The sequence below is a fragment of the Carcharhinus amblyrhynchos genome, chromosome 27 (genome assembly GCF_965287045.1).
Source record: "Carcharhinus amblyrhynchos chromosome 27, sCarAmb.v2.hapA, whole genome shotgun sequence".
NCBI lineage: Eukaryota > Metazoa > Chordata > Chondrichthyes > Carcharhiniformes > Carcharhinidae > Carcharhinus > Carcharhinus amblyrhynchos.
In genome coordinates this window covers 28,181,984-28,195,091 of record NC_137350.1, presented here as the reverse complement: position 1 = coordinate 28,195,091, position 13,108 = coordinate 28,181,984, and the positions used below count along the sequence as shown (strand labels likewise).

General features: G+C 43.5%; 1 protein-coding gene across 1 annotated transcript in view; it reads right to left on the bottom strand.

Annotated features, from left to right (window-relative positions):
- The window catches only part of LOC145359312 (voltage-gated delayed rectifier potassium channel KCNH4-like), a 187,060-nt gene that overhangs the window by 73,143 nt on the left and 100,809 nt on the right, over positions 1-13,108 (bottom strand). Inside the window, exons 7-9 of the mRNA XM_080213902.1 lie at positions 8,704-8,911; positions 4,292-4,486; positions 2,893-3,092 (exon numbers count right to left, since the gene is read on the bottom strand). Of these exons, the coding sequence (XP_080070028.1) occupies positions 2,893-3,092; positions 4,292-4,486; positions 8,704-8,911 (603 nt within the window). The remainder of the gene's footprint in view (positions 1-2,892; positions 3,093-4,291; positions 4,487-8,703; positions 8,912-13,108) is intronic.

Genomic DNA, 13,108 nt, shown 5'->3' with positions numbered 1-13,108 from the left:
GCACAGTGTCACCTTCTTTGATGGAAGCACTCATTAAATGAGTGGCCAATGGCAGGATCAAGGACCCCAGCCCCAATCAGAGACTGGGCTGCTTTCACTGCACCGAGAGTTATGGTACCTGCCAACAATGCACCTACCAGAAGGTCAGCATCAATAAGGGCCCCACGTCACAGGACATTGACGGCAGAATGGGGATGGTCGTGGGGGTATGGTGGAGATGGTGGTGGTGGAGGGGCAGTGTCTCAGAGTCAAGAGTAAGGGGCCATTCCCAAACAGGCTACCTCTTCCCAATCCCAGGCACACAGCCATCTCAGTGGTGACCACCCAGTCTGCATCTGGTTGAATACCGGTGGAGGCAGAATGAGGCCCTTAGGAGGGATAATTGGCTTTTGAGGGACCTTTCCGCTCTGGATTTAATTGGTGCAGATGGGGGAGAGTGGCAGGGCTCTCACTTGGCACCCTCCCACCTGAGTAAAACTCTCCCCCCGACTCCCAGCTCATCTGGGCAGTGAGCTTGCAAATTGTCTTTTCCTCTTTAGAAGGCCAAAAAGAAAAAGCATTGCCCTGGGGCAGATGTAAAAAAAAGTCCATATATTGTTTTTTAAAATTAAAGTTTATCTATTAGTCACAAGAAAGCTTACATTAACACTGCAATGAAGTTACTGTGAAAATCCCCTAGTCGCCACACTCCGGCGCCTGTTTGGGTACACGGAGGAAGAATTTAGCATGGCCAATCAACCTAACCTGCACATCTCTAGACTGTGGGAGGAAACCTGAGCATCTGAAGGAAACCCACACAGACATAGGGAGAGGTTGAAACTCCACACAGACAGTGACCCAAACCAAGAATCAAACCTGGATCCCTGGAGCAGTGAGGCAGCAATGCCAACCACTGTACCACCGTGCCGCTCCACATTTAACATATATTTAACATCGTAGAGACCAACCTGCAACATTACTGAGCAAAGTGACAGAGGCTAATGCCAACAGTTCCTGCAATATTAGCCATACAACTCTTCCCCACCAACTAAATTCAGAGCAGGAAAGTTTGCGGATGGCCTCCCTCTGAGGCCAATTAATGTTCTTTTAAGGGCCTCATTCTCGGTTTCTTCCCACAATCCAAAGATGTGTGGATTAGGTGGATTGGCCATGCTAAATTGTGTCTTAGTGTCAGGGGGCCTAGCTCGGGTGAATGCGTGGGGCTGTGCAGGTGGGGCCTGGGTGGGGTTGTGGACAGTGCACACTCAATAGGCTGAGTGGCCTCCTTCTACACTGTGGAATTCTATGATTCTATATCAAAAAATAACTAAATGGGTTCAATAGTTTTCAATGACAGTTAATTCATACCAAGAAAAGACAATTCAATTTACTCTGAAATAATCTGAATTATGAAGGGATTTTACTTGCCACATCCCCCATTACAATAATGAAATAACTAACAAGATCTGAAGTCAGTGAGCGACATGCCCTATTTTATCAACTGCCTTTCACTTTCGCTTCAAACTTTAATCCAGTTTAACAGGTCTTCTCCTTTAGGCAAGGATCAAAAATCAAATGTGTTTTGATAAGTTCATCGTTTCGCTCTGCAAATGGATTAACAATTTAACCGGAACTGAATCCTTCCAGTATTCGAAAGACCCCTCGATAGCTTATTTTCAATCTCAGACTCCACAATTACAATGAGAAAATGAGGTGTAAGAGTGCAGTAGGTTGCACTAGTCTTAATTCAAGTAGCATGGTCATTTGAGTTCAGTAATGGTGCAGCAGATATAATAATCGCAATTCATGTACTAGCCATTGATCACCAGGTCTGGCTGGAATACAATAAGTACTTTTGGGTCTCCTTACTCTGAAAATATCTTAAAGAGCAAAAAATAAACCCGGCCTCTTGTCTTCAATGCTGTCCATCTTAAACCCCTCTCCACTCCCTCTTCAACCTCAAGCCCAAAGAGCGCATGGATTTTTTTTTATTCATTTGTAGGAGATGGGCATCACTGGCTGGTCAGCATTTACTGCCCATCCCCAGTTACCCTTGAACTGAGTAGCCTTCTAGGCCATTTTGGAGGACAGTTGAGAGATTGCTGTGGCTCTGGAGTCACATAGTAGGCCAGACCAGGTAAGGATGGCAGATTTCCTTTCCTGAAGGACACTAGTGAACCAGATGGGTTTTTCCTACAATGGTTTCATGGTCATCAGTACATTGTTAATTCCAGATTTTTTTACTAAATTCAAATTCTATCATCTGCTGTAGTGGGATTTGAACCTGGGTCCTCAAAACTTTAGCTGAGTTTCTGAATTAATAGTCTACCAATAATACGCTGTTACTGTTATAATTACTGTTACTAAGATTTATATAGCTATCTCTATAGAATAATTTTCCCCCCTTTGCCCTTTATGTCAAACATTTTCCTCCACAGGCTCATCCCTCCCCGGCCCTGAACTCATCTCTGTCATCATTCCCATGATGCCAAAGATACTCACTCATCCATGTGCCAATCTTGTGCTTGCTTCCAGATTCCCACTGACAACCCAGCTTCCATTGCATGTCCCCATGCTAGCTGATATTGCAAATACTTTCTGCTTCTCAGGTACTGTTCCCTTCTCTCTATATATTATGAATGGAAATAATGCACTGGAATGGTGGGGAATTTAGACATAATAGGGATGCTAGACTCAAATTCACTATTTGAATTTTGAATTGAAACTCAATTTGAACTTCTACGGTTTGCTCTGAGTCCACACCCAGGCATAACCAATCATGCACAGAGAGCATCAATAATAATCAAGCTCCGAACAATTAAACACTAAACATGGCAAATAGGCTTTTGGGGATGTTAGAAGTTCATAGATCAAACTAGATGAACGTAAGAGCAGAAGCCCAGGATATTTTACCTCATTGGCATCAATCCCATTGTTCACTGACCATGTTGTCTGAAAATATTCAAGCATTCGCTGTTTCAGCTGCTGAGGAAGACGATGAACTCGAATGAAGTCTTTCAGGTCCTTCATTCGAGTGTGGTAGAGGGAGCGCCTTGAGTACATGCGCTGGATGATGGCAGTGACATTTCCAAAAACAACGGCATGCATCAGAGCTGTAAAGAAAGATAGGATAGGCAGAACTGTGAGAGGAAGGGGAGTTAACATCTCTCCTCTAGGGAGGGAACAAGAATCACTTAATCGTTATTTGGCTGCTGTTTTTCTCAACATTTTCAAGAGCTGATAGTTTTAACTGCAAGTTTAAAGAGATAAGGGTGGCCTTAAGGTAGGACAGAGTCAGAGAAGCCTGTCGGGGGAGGGTGAATTCCAGAGTTTAGGGCTCGACGTCTGGAGAAATGGTGGCCGAAATTTTGCCGGCGCACCCACCCGAGGCTCGTAAGATCGCGTCTGAGGCCAATGGGGATTGCTGTTCTGTGAGCTTCACCCACCCTGATTTTGGGGTGGGTGTGCTGGTAAAATCAGGGCCTGCTACCGACAGGAAGGCTGTAAGAAATACAAGGTATACAAAGGGATCAGATCTGGAGGAATACAGCGTTCACACAGCGCTGCAAAGCTAGGGAAACTCACTGAGATTGGGAAAGGTGAAGCTATCAACAGTTTTGAAATGAAAATGGTAAAATTGTGATGTCGCAGACAGAGAGCGAATACAAGTGAGTGAGCACAATGACGACGGGTGCATAGAATGTGGTGTGAGTTACGGTACAAATAGCAGAGTTTTGTGTAAGCTTTTGCAGGATGACAGGCCTTGACAGAATGGATACTGAGTGGCTAATACTTTCTGCTCCTCAGGTGCTATTCTCTTTTATCTATATATCATGAATGGAAATGATATACTGGAATGGCGTACTAAGTTAGAGTTTTCCTCTAGATAGAAAATGCCGGAAAATCTCAGCAGGTCTGACAGCATCCGTGGAGAGAGAATAGAGCCAATGTTTCGAGTCTGGATGACCCTTCACCAGAACCGAGCTTCGTTAGAATCTCGAGACGACCCTCTGACAAAGAGCGTCAAGGGGACTAGCAGGGTAAATAGATGGGAATATGGGGAAAGGACCTGAGTGGGATTGTTATCAGTCCAGATGGGACGAATGGCCTTCATCTGTACTGTGGGAATTCAATGAGATGTAAAGCTGCAGAGATAGGGACAGGTAAATGTGGGAGTGGGAAGTATCTCGATAAGGTGCGGCATTCCCCATTAATCATGTGGGGTTGGCTTGATGAACTAAATGGCCTTTTCCTGCCTGTTATTTCCATAAGTTCACATCAGAGAAGAACGTGGCTGGACTCAGTTACTCACCTCCGATAAGCATCGTGCAAATTGAAAATATCTTCTCCGCGTCGGTGTTTGCCGAAACGTTTCCAAAGCCGACACTGGTTAAACTGCTGAGGGTGAAGTAGAGGGCAGCAATATAGGCACTTCTGACAGACGGGCCACCGACAGAGTTGTTTGTGTATGGCATCTCTAACCGCTTTCCCAGCTCATTCAACCACCCTGGTGAAAGGATAATCAGAATTCCAAAGAGTTAACAAACATGCAAAAATCTCTTGAGGGCGAGACATATTCACAGGCCTGTATTTAGCCTACCAGGGAACTAGTCAAGCAATTGGCAGGAAGGGCTGGAAATACCAGCCAATATTGACTACAGTTAATATCAAGCTTCAGAATTTGTCATTCATTAACAGTTACTCTCTTAGAAATCGAGGCCCTAATTTTCAGCACGGTAGAGAGGCTCTCAGGCAGGGTGAAAATGGGCATCCTAAATCCTATCCCTCAAACACGGCATTTCCTATTTTCACATAGGTAGGGCTGGAGTTAGGCGAGTGTTCACACATCCATAATTTATGGAGGCAGCCGGCCATTTAAATCATCAGCTGTCTCTGCTGAAGTTGGATTCTGGCATGTGCAGATTAGAAGAGGTAAGAGCTAGTCTGAACTTGGCGGATTCATTTGGATAACCTTTAAGAGAGGTAAGTTACCCATTTGGATATGGTCTCAAGACACCATTGGGAGAGATAAGGCACTCTGTGAGATTGTTAAAAGTAAACATGATTGTGCATAAAAAGTGCATAAGCTAATTTTAAGTTTCAAAGCTGTCAAAGAACTGTCAAAATTGTCAAAGAACAGTCAAACTTCATTGAAACAGTCAAAATGCATTGGAATTGTCAAATCTGTCAATAGATTTAACTCTGCTGGGCTTTAAATAAATAAAGTCTTGAGATCAAAAAATCAGTGCTTAATAATTCGTTCTGCAGTTGAAGTCAACTTGAAAGTTATCATTATATCATTTGTGCTGCAATGACTGATATTACAAACATTATCACAGTGGGGTGCCTTTTTAGTGAATGGTGTGATTGACAGCTCCAAATAGTTACAGAATAGGAAATTTTACTTTCATAAGAGAATAATTCAATGAGAGTCTATGTATTGAATATTCTTTTTTACCAGTGAGACAGTCTTTTTTCAGCAGTGCACAACTTTACTTAACGGCAGCTTGGCTCCTGAGATGTGCCCAACATGGATGCTAGGTGAGTTGGCACAGACATGGTAAGGACAAGAGGTGGTGGATGGGGGCATGAGTTTCTACAGACTGCATAGGTGTTATGAAGGGCTATGGAGATGTAGGGGATGGAAAATGGGGTGGGCAGAGGGACATGGATTGTCAAAGGTATGGATGACTATGAGGTGGGTAAAGCATGAGGTGGCATAGGTTGGCATGGATCGGGCAAGGATGGGGGCAGGCGTTAGGCTGGGGGGCTGTTTTTTGTTTTAATCATTGTTTTAATTGAATGAGGAGAAGAATGAGGGGAGATCTTGTAGAAACATATAAGATTATGAAAGGAATAGAAAAGGTAGAACTAGGGGGCATGACCTCAAAATAAGGGGAAGCAGATTTAGGGCTGAGTTGAGGACGAACTTCTTCACCCAAAGGATTGTGGATCTGTGGAATTCCCTACCCAGTGAAGTAGTTGAGGCTACCTCAATGAATGTTTTTAAGGCAAGGATAGATACATTTTTGAACAGTAAAGGAATTAAGGGTTATGGTGAGCAGGCGGGTGAGTGGAGCTGAGTCCACAAAAAGATCAGCCATGATCTTCCTGAATGGCGGAGCAGGCTCGAGGGGCCAGATAGCCTACTCCTGCTCCTCGTTCTTATGTTCTTGGCTTCATTCAACAGAGCACGTTGGCAAACGTTCCACCCAGCCCGTCTCTGCATTAATTGCAGTGAGGGGTGATGGGGCTGTCTTCTAATCCAACCTGACCAACCCACTCCAGTCCCCCAACACACCCCCCCCACCCCCCCCCCACCAAAGAAGAACAACAATAGAATTGCAGACAATCATTTACAAATGTCGGGTTGGCAGAAGCTGGCACTTGCCCCGTCTTTGGGCACCCAACCCCGAGCACATATCTGTGCATGAGACCCACTGAGAGAAGACAATGTGTTCCAATCTCACACACAAGCATTGAGTACCATCCACAGGAAATCAAACAATGAGAATTATTGTGTGTAACATGCTTCAGTAACACTGATGCAGTGTGCCAACATTGCTTGTCGTGTTGACACAGCTGAGCAAATACATTTCATGTTTCCAATTCAGCTTGATGAATTTTTAATGGTGTTAAACGGGGTGTGATGCTTGGCATGGTGCGGTACAAGGGCATAATTGTACAATCATTGTTGGAAGGAAAATCTTGGCTGAGTTCATTGCTTCTGTCTTTTCTGCCCAATAAATTTTTATTTTTCTGATTTAAAATTTGATTGCTGGAGGAGGCAGCTCACAGTCTTGCCAGTATCGTACTATGGCTTCCAATAGGTTTAACGCCACACTGCTATACTACTGCTTTCTCAGATATTAACCCTTGGCAAGACAACAAAGCTCACCAAAATAAATAAGTGAAAACAAAAATGGCACAATGGAGGCTGTGAGTTTTAAGTTTAGCTAAGGCTCTAAAATAACATGAGTCATAGAATTAGGCCACTCGGCCCATTGAGTCTGCTCCTCCATTCAATCATGGCTGATATTTTTCTCATCCCCATTCTTCTGTCTTTTCCTCATAATCCCTGAGCCCTTTATTAATCAAGAACTTATCTATCGCTGTCTTAAAGATATTCAATGACCTGGCCTCCATAGCCTTCTGCGGCAAAGAGTTCCACAGATTCCCCACTCTCTGGCTGAAGAAATTCCTCCTCATCTCTGTTTTAAAGGACTGTCCCTTTAGCCTGAGATTGTGCCCTCTGGTTCTATGAGTTTTATATTTGTTTACTAGTGTCACAAGTAGGCTTACATTAACACTGCAATTAAGTTACTGTGAAAATCTCTTAGTTGCCACACTCTGGTGCCTGTTTGGGTACACTGAGGGAGAATTTAGCGTGGCCAATGCATCTAACCAGCACGTCTTTCGGACTGTGGGAGGAAACCAGAGTACCTGGAGGACACCCATGCAGACACTGGGAGAACATACAAACTCCACACAGACAGTGGCCCAAGCCAGGAATCGAACCTAGCGCTGTGAGGCAGCAGTGTTAACTACTGTGCCGCCGTGCCACCAAGAGGTTTTGGTAATGAATAATAAGCAGCTGCACATGCCTAGATTTTCCAACTGCTATTATTTCAATCAATGTGTTATTACCAATGTTGAAGTAAAATGAATAGGAAAGTCTAGGCTTTGGTACCAATGGTGCAAAGGCAGGAGCTGCATGGGCACATCCTAGATCACAGTTTTTCTGCCAATTTTCAGTAGGTTTCCTCTGATTTCCTATTCATCTGAGCCTCTTGTTTAAAAGCCTCGAATTGATCTCAGTAAGACTCAGCAGCTGGATGTTTTGGCATTAAAGGCTACACGAAAGGTTATATACAATTGTAATTCGGATGTGTGTACATTTGTACGTATCCAAGGCCACACCTGGAGTATTGTGTGGAGTTTTGATGTCCTTGTCTGAGGAAGGATGTCCTTGATATAGAGGGAATACAGCAAAGGTTTACCAGGCTGATTCCTAGGATGGCAGGTCTGTCATATGATGAGAGCCTAAGACGGTTAGGATTGTATTCATTGGAGTTTAGAAGAGTGAGAGGGGATCTCACAGAAACTTATAAAATTCTAACAGGGTTAGACAGAGTAGATTCAGAAAGAATGTTCCCGATTTTGGTGTGTTTAGGAACTGGGGCCATAGTTTGAGGATAAGGGGTAAATCTTTTAGAACTGAGGTGAGGAGACATTTCTTCACCCAGAGGGTGATGAATGTGTGGAATTCACTAGCACAGAAAGTAGTTGAGGCCAAAATGTTGAAGAGGAAATTAGATATAGTTCTTGGGGCTGAAGTGATCAAGGGATATGGGGAGGAAGGGGGGTCAGAATATTGAATTTGACGATCAGCCATGATCAAAATGAGTGGTGAAGCAGGCTTGAAGGGCCGAATGGCCTACTCCTGCTTCTAGTTTTTAAAATAATTCATGATACACAATATAACATAGTACTTCTCTACTTATCTAAAGACCTACATCTTCAGACCTACAATAAGAAGGTCTATTAGTATCTTAAATGAAGCTTCTTACAGTTGGAACCCAAATCCAAGAAGACCTATCCCCAAATTGGCATTTTGAGTGTTTTTGAACATGCATAATATCATCATGAATATAGCTTCCAATTAATAAATATTCAGATCATTTAAGTGCCAAGATGCATCCATGTAAATTTGCCGAGGCTTACCAATGTCCCAGGTGTGTGGATCATTCACTTCCATTTCTCTCCTGCCAATGACGTACCAAATGCAGGCCATCCAGTGAGCGAGCAATGCAAACATTGACATTAGGAGTGTGAGGACCATAGCACTATACTGGGAGTACCGGTCGAGCTTCTGTAACAAACGCAACAGTCGCAAGAGGCGCACAGTCTTCAACAGGTGAACCAGAGAGGTCTGAAAAACAATTGAGAACGACTGCAGTCATGCTGTTTTCCTGGTGTCACTGACATTTTAGTTGGCGGCAACATTTAAATGGTGCTTGAACCTTGGCTTAGTTTCTCTGTCCCAGGATTAACAAGTCCCAAAGACTGCCTGACTTGACACGAGCCAATCCAGCACAGACTTGGAATTCAACCAAGTTCTGATGGTATGACGCCTACTGGTCCCTTTAACTACCAAATCATTTTGGAACCCGTCAATTAATTTTATGGGAGATTCAAGAATTAAAGCAGCGTTTCTCCAGTTTACAATGTTCGCTTCATGTCTATTCAAGTTGCATAACTTCTCTGTAGATTTTGTTTCATTCATTCATGGGATATGGGTGTTGTTGGCTGGTCAGCATTTATTGTCCATCTCTAGTTGCCCGGGAGCAGTTGAAAGTCAGCCACATTGCTATGGCTTTGGAGTCACATGTAGGCGACAGCAGTTAAGAATGGCAGATTTCCTTCCCTAAACGACAATAGTGAGCTGATTTGTAGTTTACAAAATTTAACCATTTCTCAAGGCAGACCTGTCATTGTAGAATTACAGGATTTTTTAAACTTCAGATAGATTTTAGATCCAGTATTATTATTATATTTCATAAAATATAAACAACTATGCAATTGTGGAGGTGACATTATCGCTAGGCTATTAATCCAGAAACTTGGCTAATGTTCTAGGGAACTGGATTCAAATCCCACCACAGCAGATGGTGGAATTTAAATTTAATAAATAATATCTGGAATTAAGAATCTACTGATGACCGTGAAACTATTGTCAAACAAAAACCCCATTTGGTTCGCTAATGTTCCTTTAGGGAAGGAAATCTGCCATCCTTACCTGGTCTGGCCTCCATGTGACTCCAGGCCCACAGTAAGGTGGTTGACTCTCATTGTCCTCAGGCAACTTGGGGTGGGCAATAAATGCTGGCCAGCCAGCATTGCCCACGTCCCACGAATGAATTTAAAAAAATTCTCATTACAAATCAAACAAAACCAACAACTCTTGAACATATTGTAGAGTGCTGCCATTTTATAATATGAAATATTGCCAGTAATAGAAGTCGTGTGGAATAGTAACTTTGTTGAATGCATCTGTGAATATTTATGGTAATAAATGATTTTTCTGCACTTCTAAACTGGTACTATGCTAACCACATATTGTGTTAACATACTAACAAGCTTGTGCCTGGTAAATAGGGAAAAAAACCCACATAGACAGACATTCCTGATATTCTTCAGTAATCACTGAGCAAAGGTTGAGCTACCAAGCTGTTTTTCTTCATTCAAGGTCTTTATTTCTTTTTGGTCTCTTTCCAGAAGTTAAGGGGGCTGTAAACACTGAAAATGATGGCCACAAGATGCTGAGAATGAGAAAAGCCCTTCTAGCAGAGTTCATCCCTCTACCGCTGTTTGCATCCAGGTGTATTTTCAAGTATTCCACTGGTGACATGGTGGCACAGAGGTTAGCACTGCTGCCTCACAGCAGCAGGGATGCAGGTTCAATTCCTGACATGGGTCGCTGTCTGTGTGGAGTTTGCACGTTCTCCCTGTGCCTGCATGGGTTTCCTCTGGGTGCTCCAGTTTCCTCTTACAGGATAGGTGAATTGGCCATGCTATATTCTCCCTCAGTATACCTGAACAGACACTGGAGTGTGGCGACTAGGGGATTTTCACAGTAACTTCATTGCAGTGTGAGTGTAAGCCAACTTGTAACACATAAACTTTACTACTATTCTATCTGGCAATTTATTCTGCTTTGAGTAAAAGTATTCTTTCTAAGATTAGGTTTAAATTTACTGCTTAGTTTTTGTTGGTTTTTTTTGCAAGGATCTTTCTGATTTAAAATATGTAATCTGGGTTTACTTTGTGTTTATTTCTCTTGCTTAATGACACACTCCCAGCTTAAACATTCATCCTGTTGCAAACCCTTCAGAATTGACTTGGGAGTCATCAGGATTTGAACAAGAATCTGGGGAACTTGAGCAACCAAGAAAAAATATTGCAGAGGCATTAAAAAAAAACAGTTTCAATTTGCTCTTTGGTGAAGTTGGTTTTTTGGTCATAATAATATTGGAGATAAGAGGATCAACTATTTGACTTAGAATCAACAATCATTCAACTGGAAAACAAAGGGTCTGTTAGTTCCCCCAGTTGAAGATAGGCATGTTGTTTAAAGTTTATTTATTAGTCACAAGTAGGTCTACATTAACACTGCACTGAAGTTACTGTAAAATTCCCCTAGTCGCCACACTCCGGCGCCTGTTCGGGTACACTGAGGGAGAATTTAGCGTGGCCAATGCATCTAACCAGCATGTCTTTCAGACTGTGGGAGGAAACCAGAGTACCTGAAGCAAACCCACGCAAACACGGGGAGAATGTGCAAACTCCACACAGACAGTGACCCAAGCAGGGAATCAAACTCGGGTCCCTGGCACTGTGAGGCAGCAGTGCTAACCACTGTGCTAGGAGAGATATGGGGGTGGCGTGGTTGGGGGGCAAGAGTTCATGTGAAGAAACATCTAACCAGAATTGGCAAACCTCGTCCTCCATGCCAGGATAGGAAATTGTTCCGGAGTCAGTCCTTCGAAATTCTCTTGAAACTGGACAATCAGGAAGTGGATGTCCTCCTTTTATGTGACTTTGCACCTTAACAACAGGCCATAATCCTTCAGTAATGACTGAAGTAAAAATTAACCTCTTGTTTAAGGTTGATTCATGCTTTGAAGACTGGGGACAGTTGTGTTTCTGTTAAAACTCAGTTTTCTGTCATGTTCTCCCAGACAGTGCTATCAAGTTGAACAAAGCCGCTCTGTTCAGAGATAGAACATCTGTGTTTGAAATTGTGCAAAAAGACTTTGAGAAATATCAACTTTTGACCAATTCTGACAAGACAAAAACCTCGTTTGGTAAAATGCCAAAGCAGTCAAGACCACCCAATCCTCAGGAAGTAAAAAACCACTTCCAAGCACCCCTTCAACGGATGGAACCAGACAAAGACGGGGCAGGGTGGGTGGGTTCTACAAAGGGCTGAAGATGCAAACTGGTATGTTGGCTTAAGATATAAACTAATTGGACTATAAACTACAGTCAGTAAATTAACTTGTCCTCCTCCCTAGAATTAGAGTGAAAAAAGCTGTTGAATAAATTTTGGGCAGAACCATCTCAAAGATCAGCAAAGTCAGCTAGGAAATTAGGCAGTGAGCACACTGACAACAATGGTGGCATTTTTGGCCATATTGGGGGCACTTAGACTAAAAATCTGGCAAGTAAGGGTTCCATGCTGTATCACTGGCAGGCAGCATCTGATTCGCCCATGCTCTCGTCACAGCGCCTCAATGATCCAGGTGCCACGTGTAAAGGCCATCCTTGTATATAGCTAGCACACTGCAAGGCCCAGCAAGGCACCAGGATGTAATGGCTGCCAAACCAAGGAGACATTCAGCCTTCACATTTACAGACATGTCCCTTGAGCGCCAGCTGAACACAGCGGAGGTTCATCATGAAGTACTCTGCCCATGCCCTGGGTGAAGACCAAGGTCACCAATTGAGCATTGGACACAGTGGCAGTGGTGGTCAGTACCACCAGACGAATGATCGGCATGAATAGCATGATGGCACAGTGGTTAGCACTGCTGCCTCACAGCACCAGGGACCTGGGTTCAATTCCAGCCTCGGGTGACTGTCTGTGTGGAGTTTGCACATTTTCCCCGTATCAGGGTAGGTTTCCTCCAGGTGTTGACCCACAGTCCAAAGATGTGCAGGCTAGGTGGATTGGCTATACTAAATTGCCCCATATTTTACTAAGATATGTATGTTAGGGGAATTAGTTGGGAAATACTTAGAGTTATGGGAAATAGGTCTGGGGTTACAAGAATAGGGTCTGGGTGGGATTGTGGTAAGTGCAGACCCGATGGGCTGAATGGTCTCCTTCTACACTGTAGGGATTTTATTCTATGATTCTCTGTTTTGCCAGGGTACGTCACTATTCTCATCACTCACAACCTTACTGACACATCTCACATCTACAGGGATCTCACTCAATGCCAGCTCAAGGGACACCACCATTAACCGTCCCACACTCATCTTCATCTTCCCTGTAGGTCACGTCCTTGTCACGTCCCTGGTCCCACGCACCATCCACTCATGCTGGGCATCCTCATTATTTGCC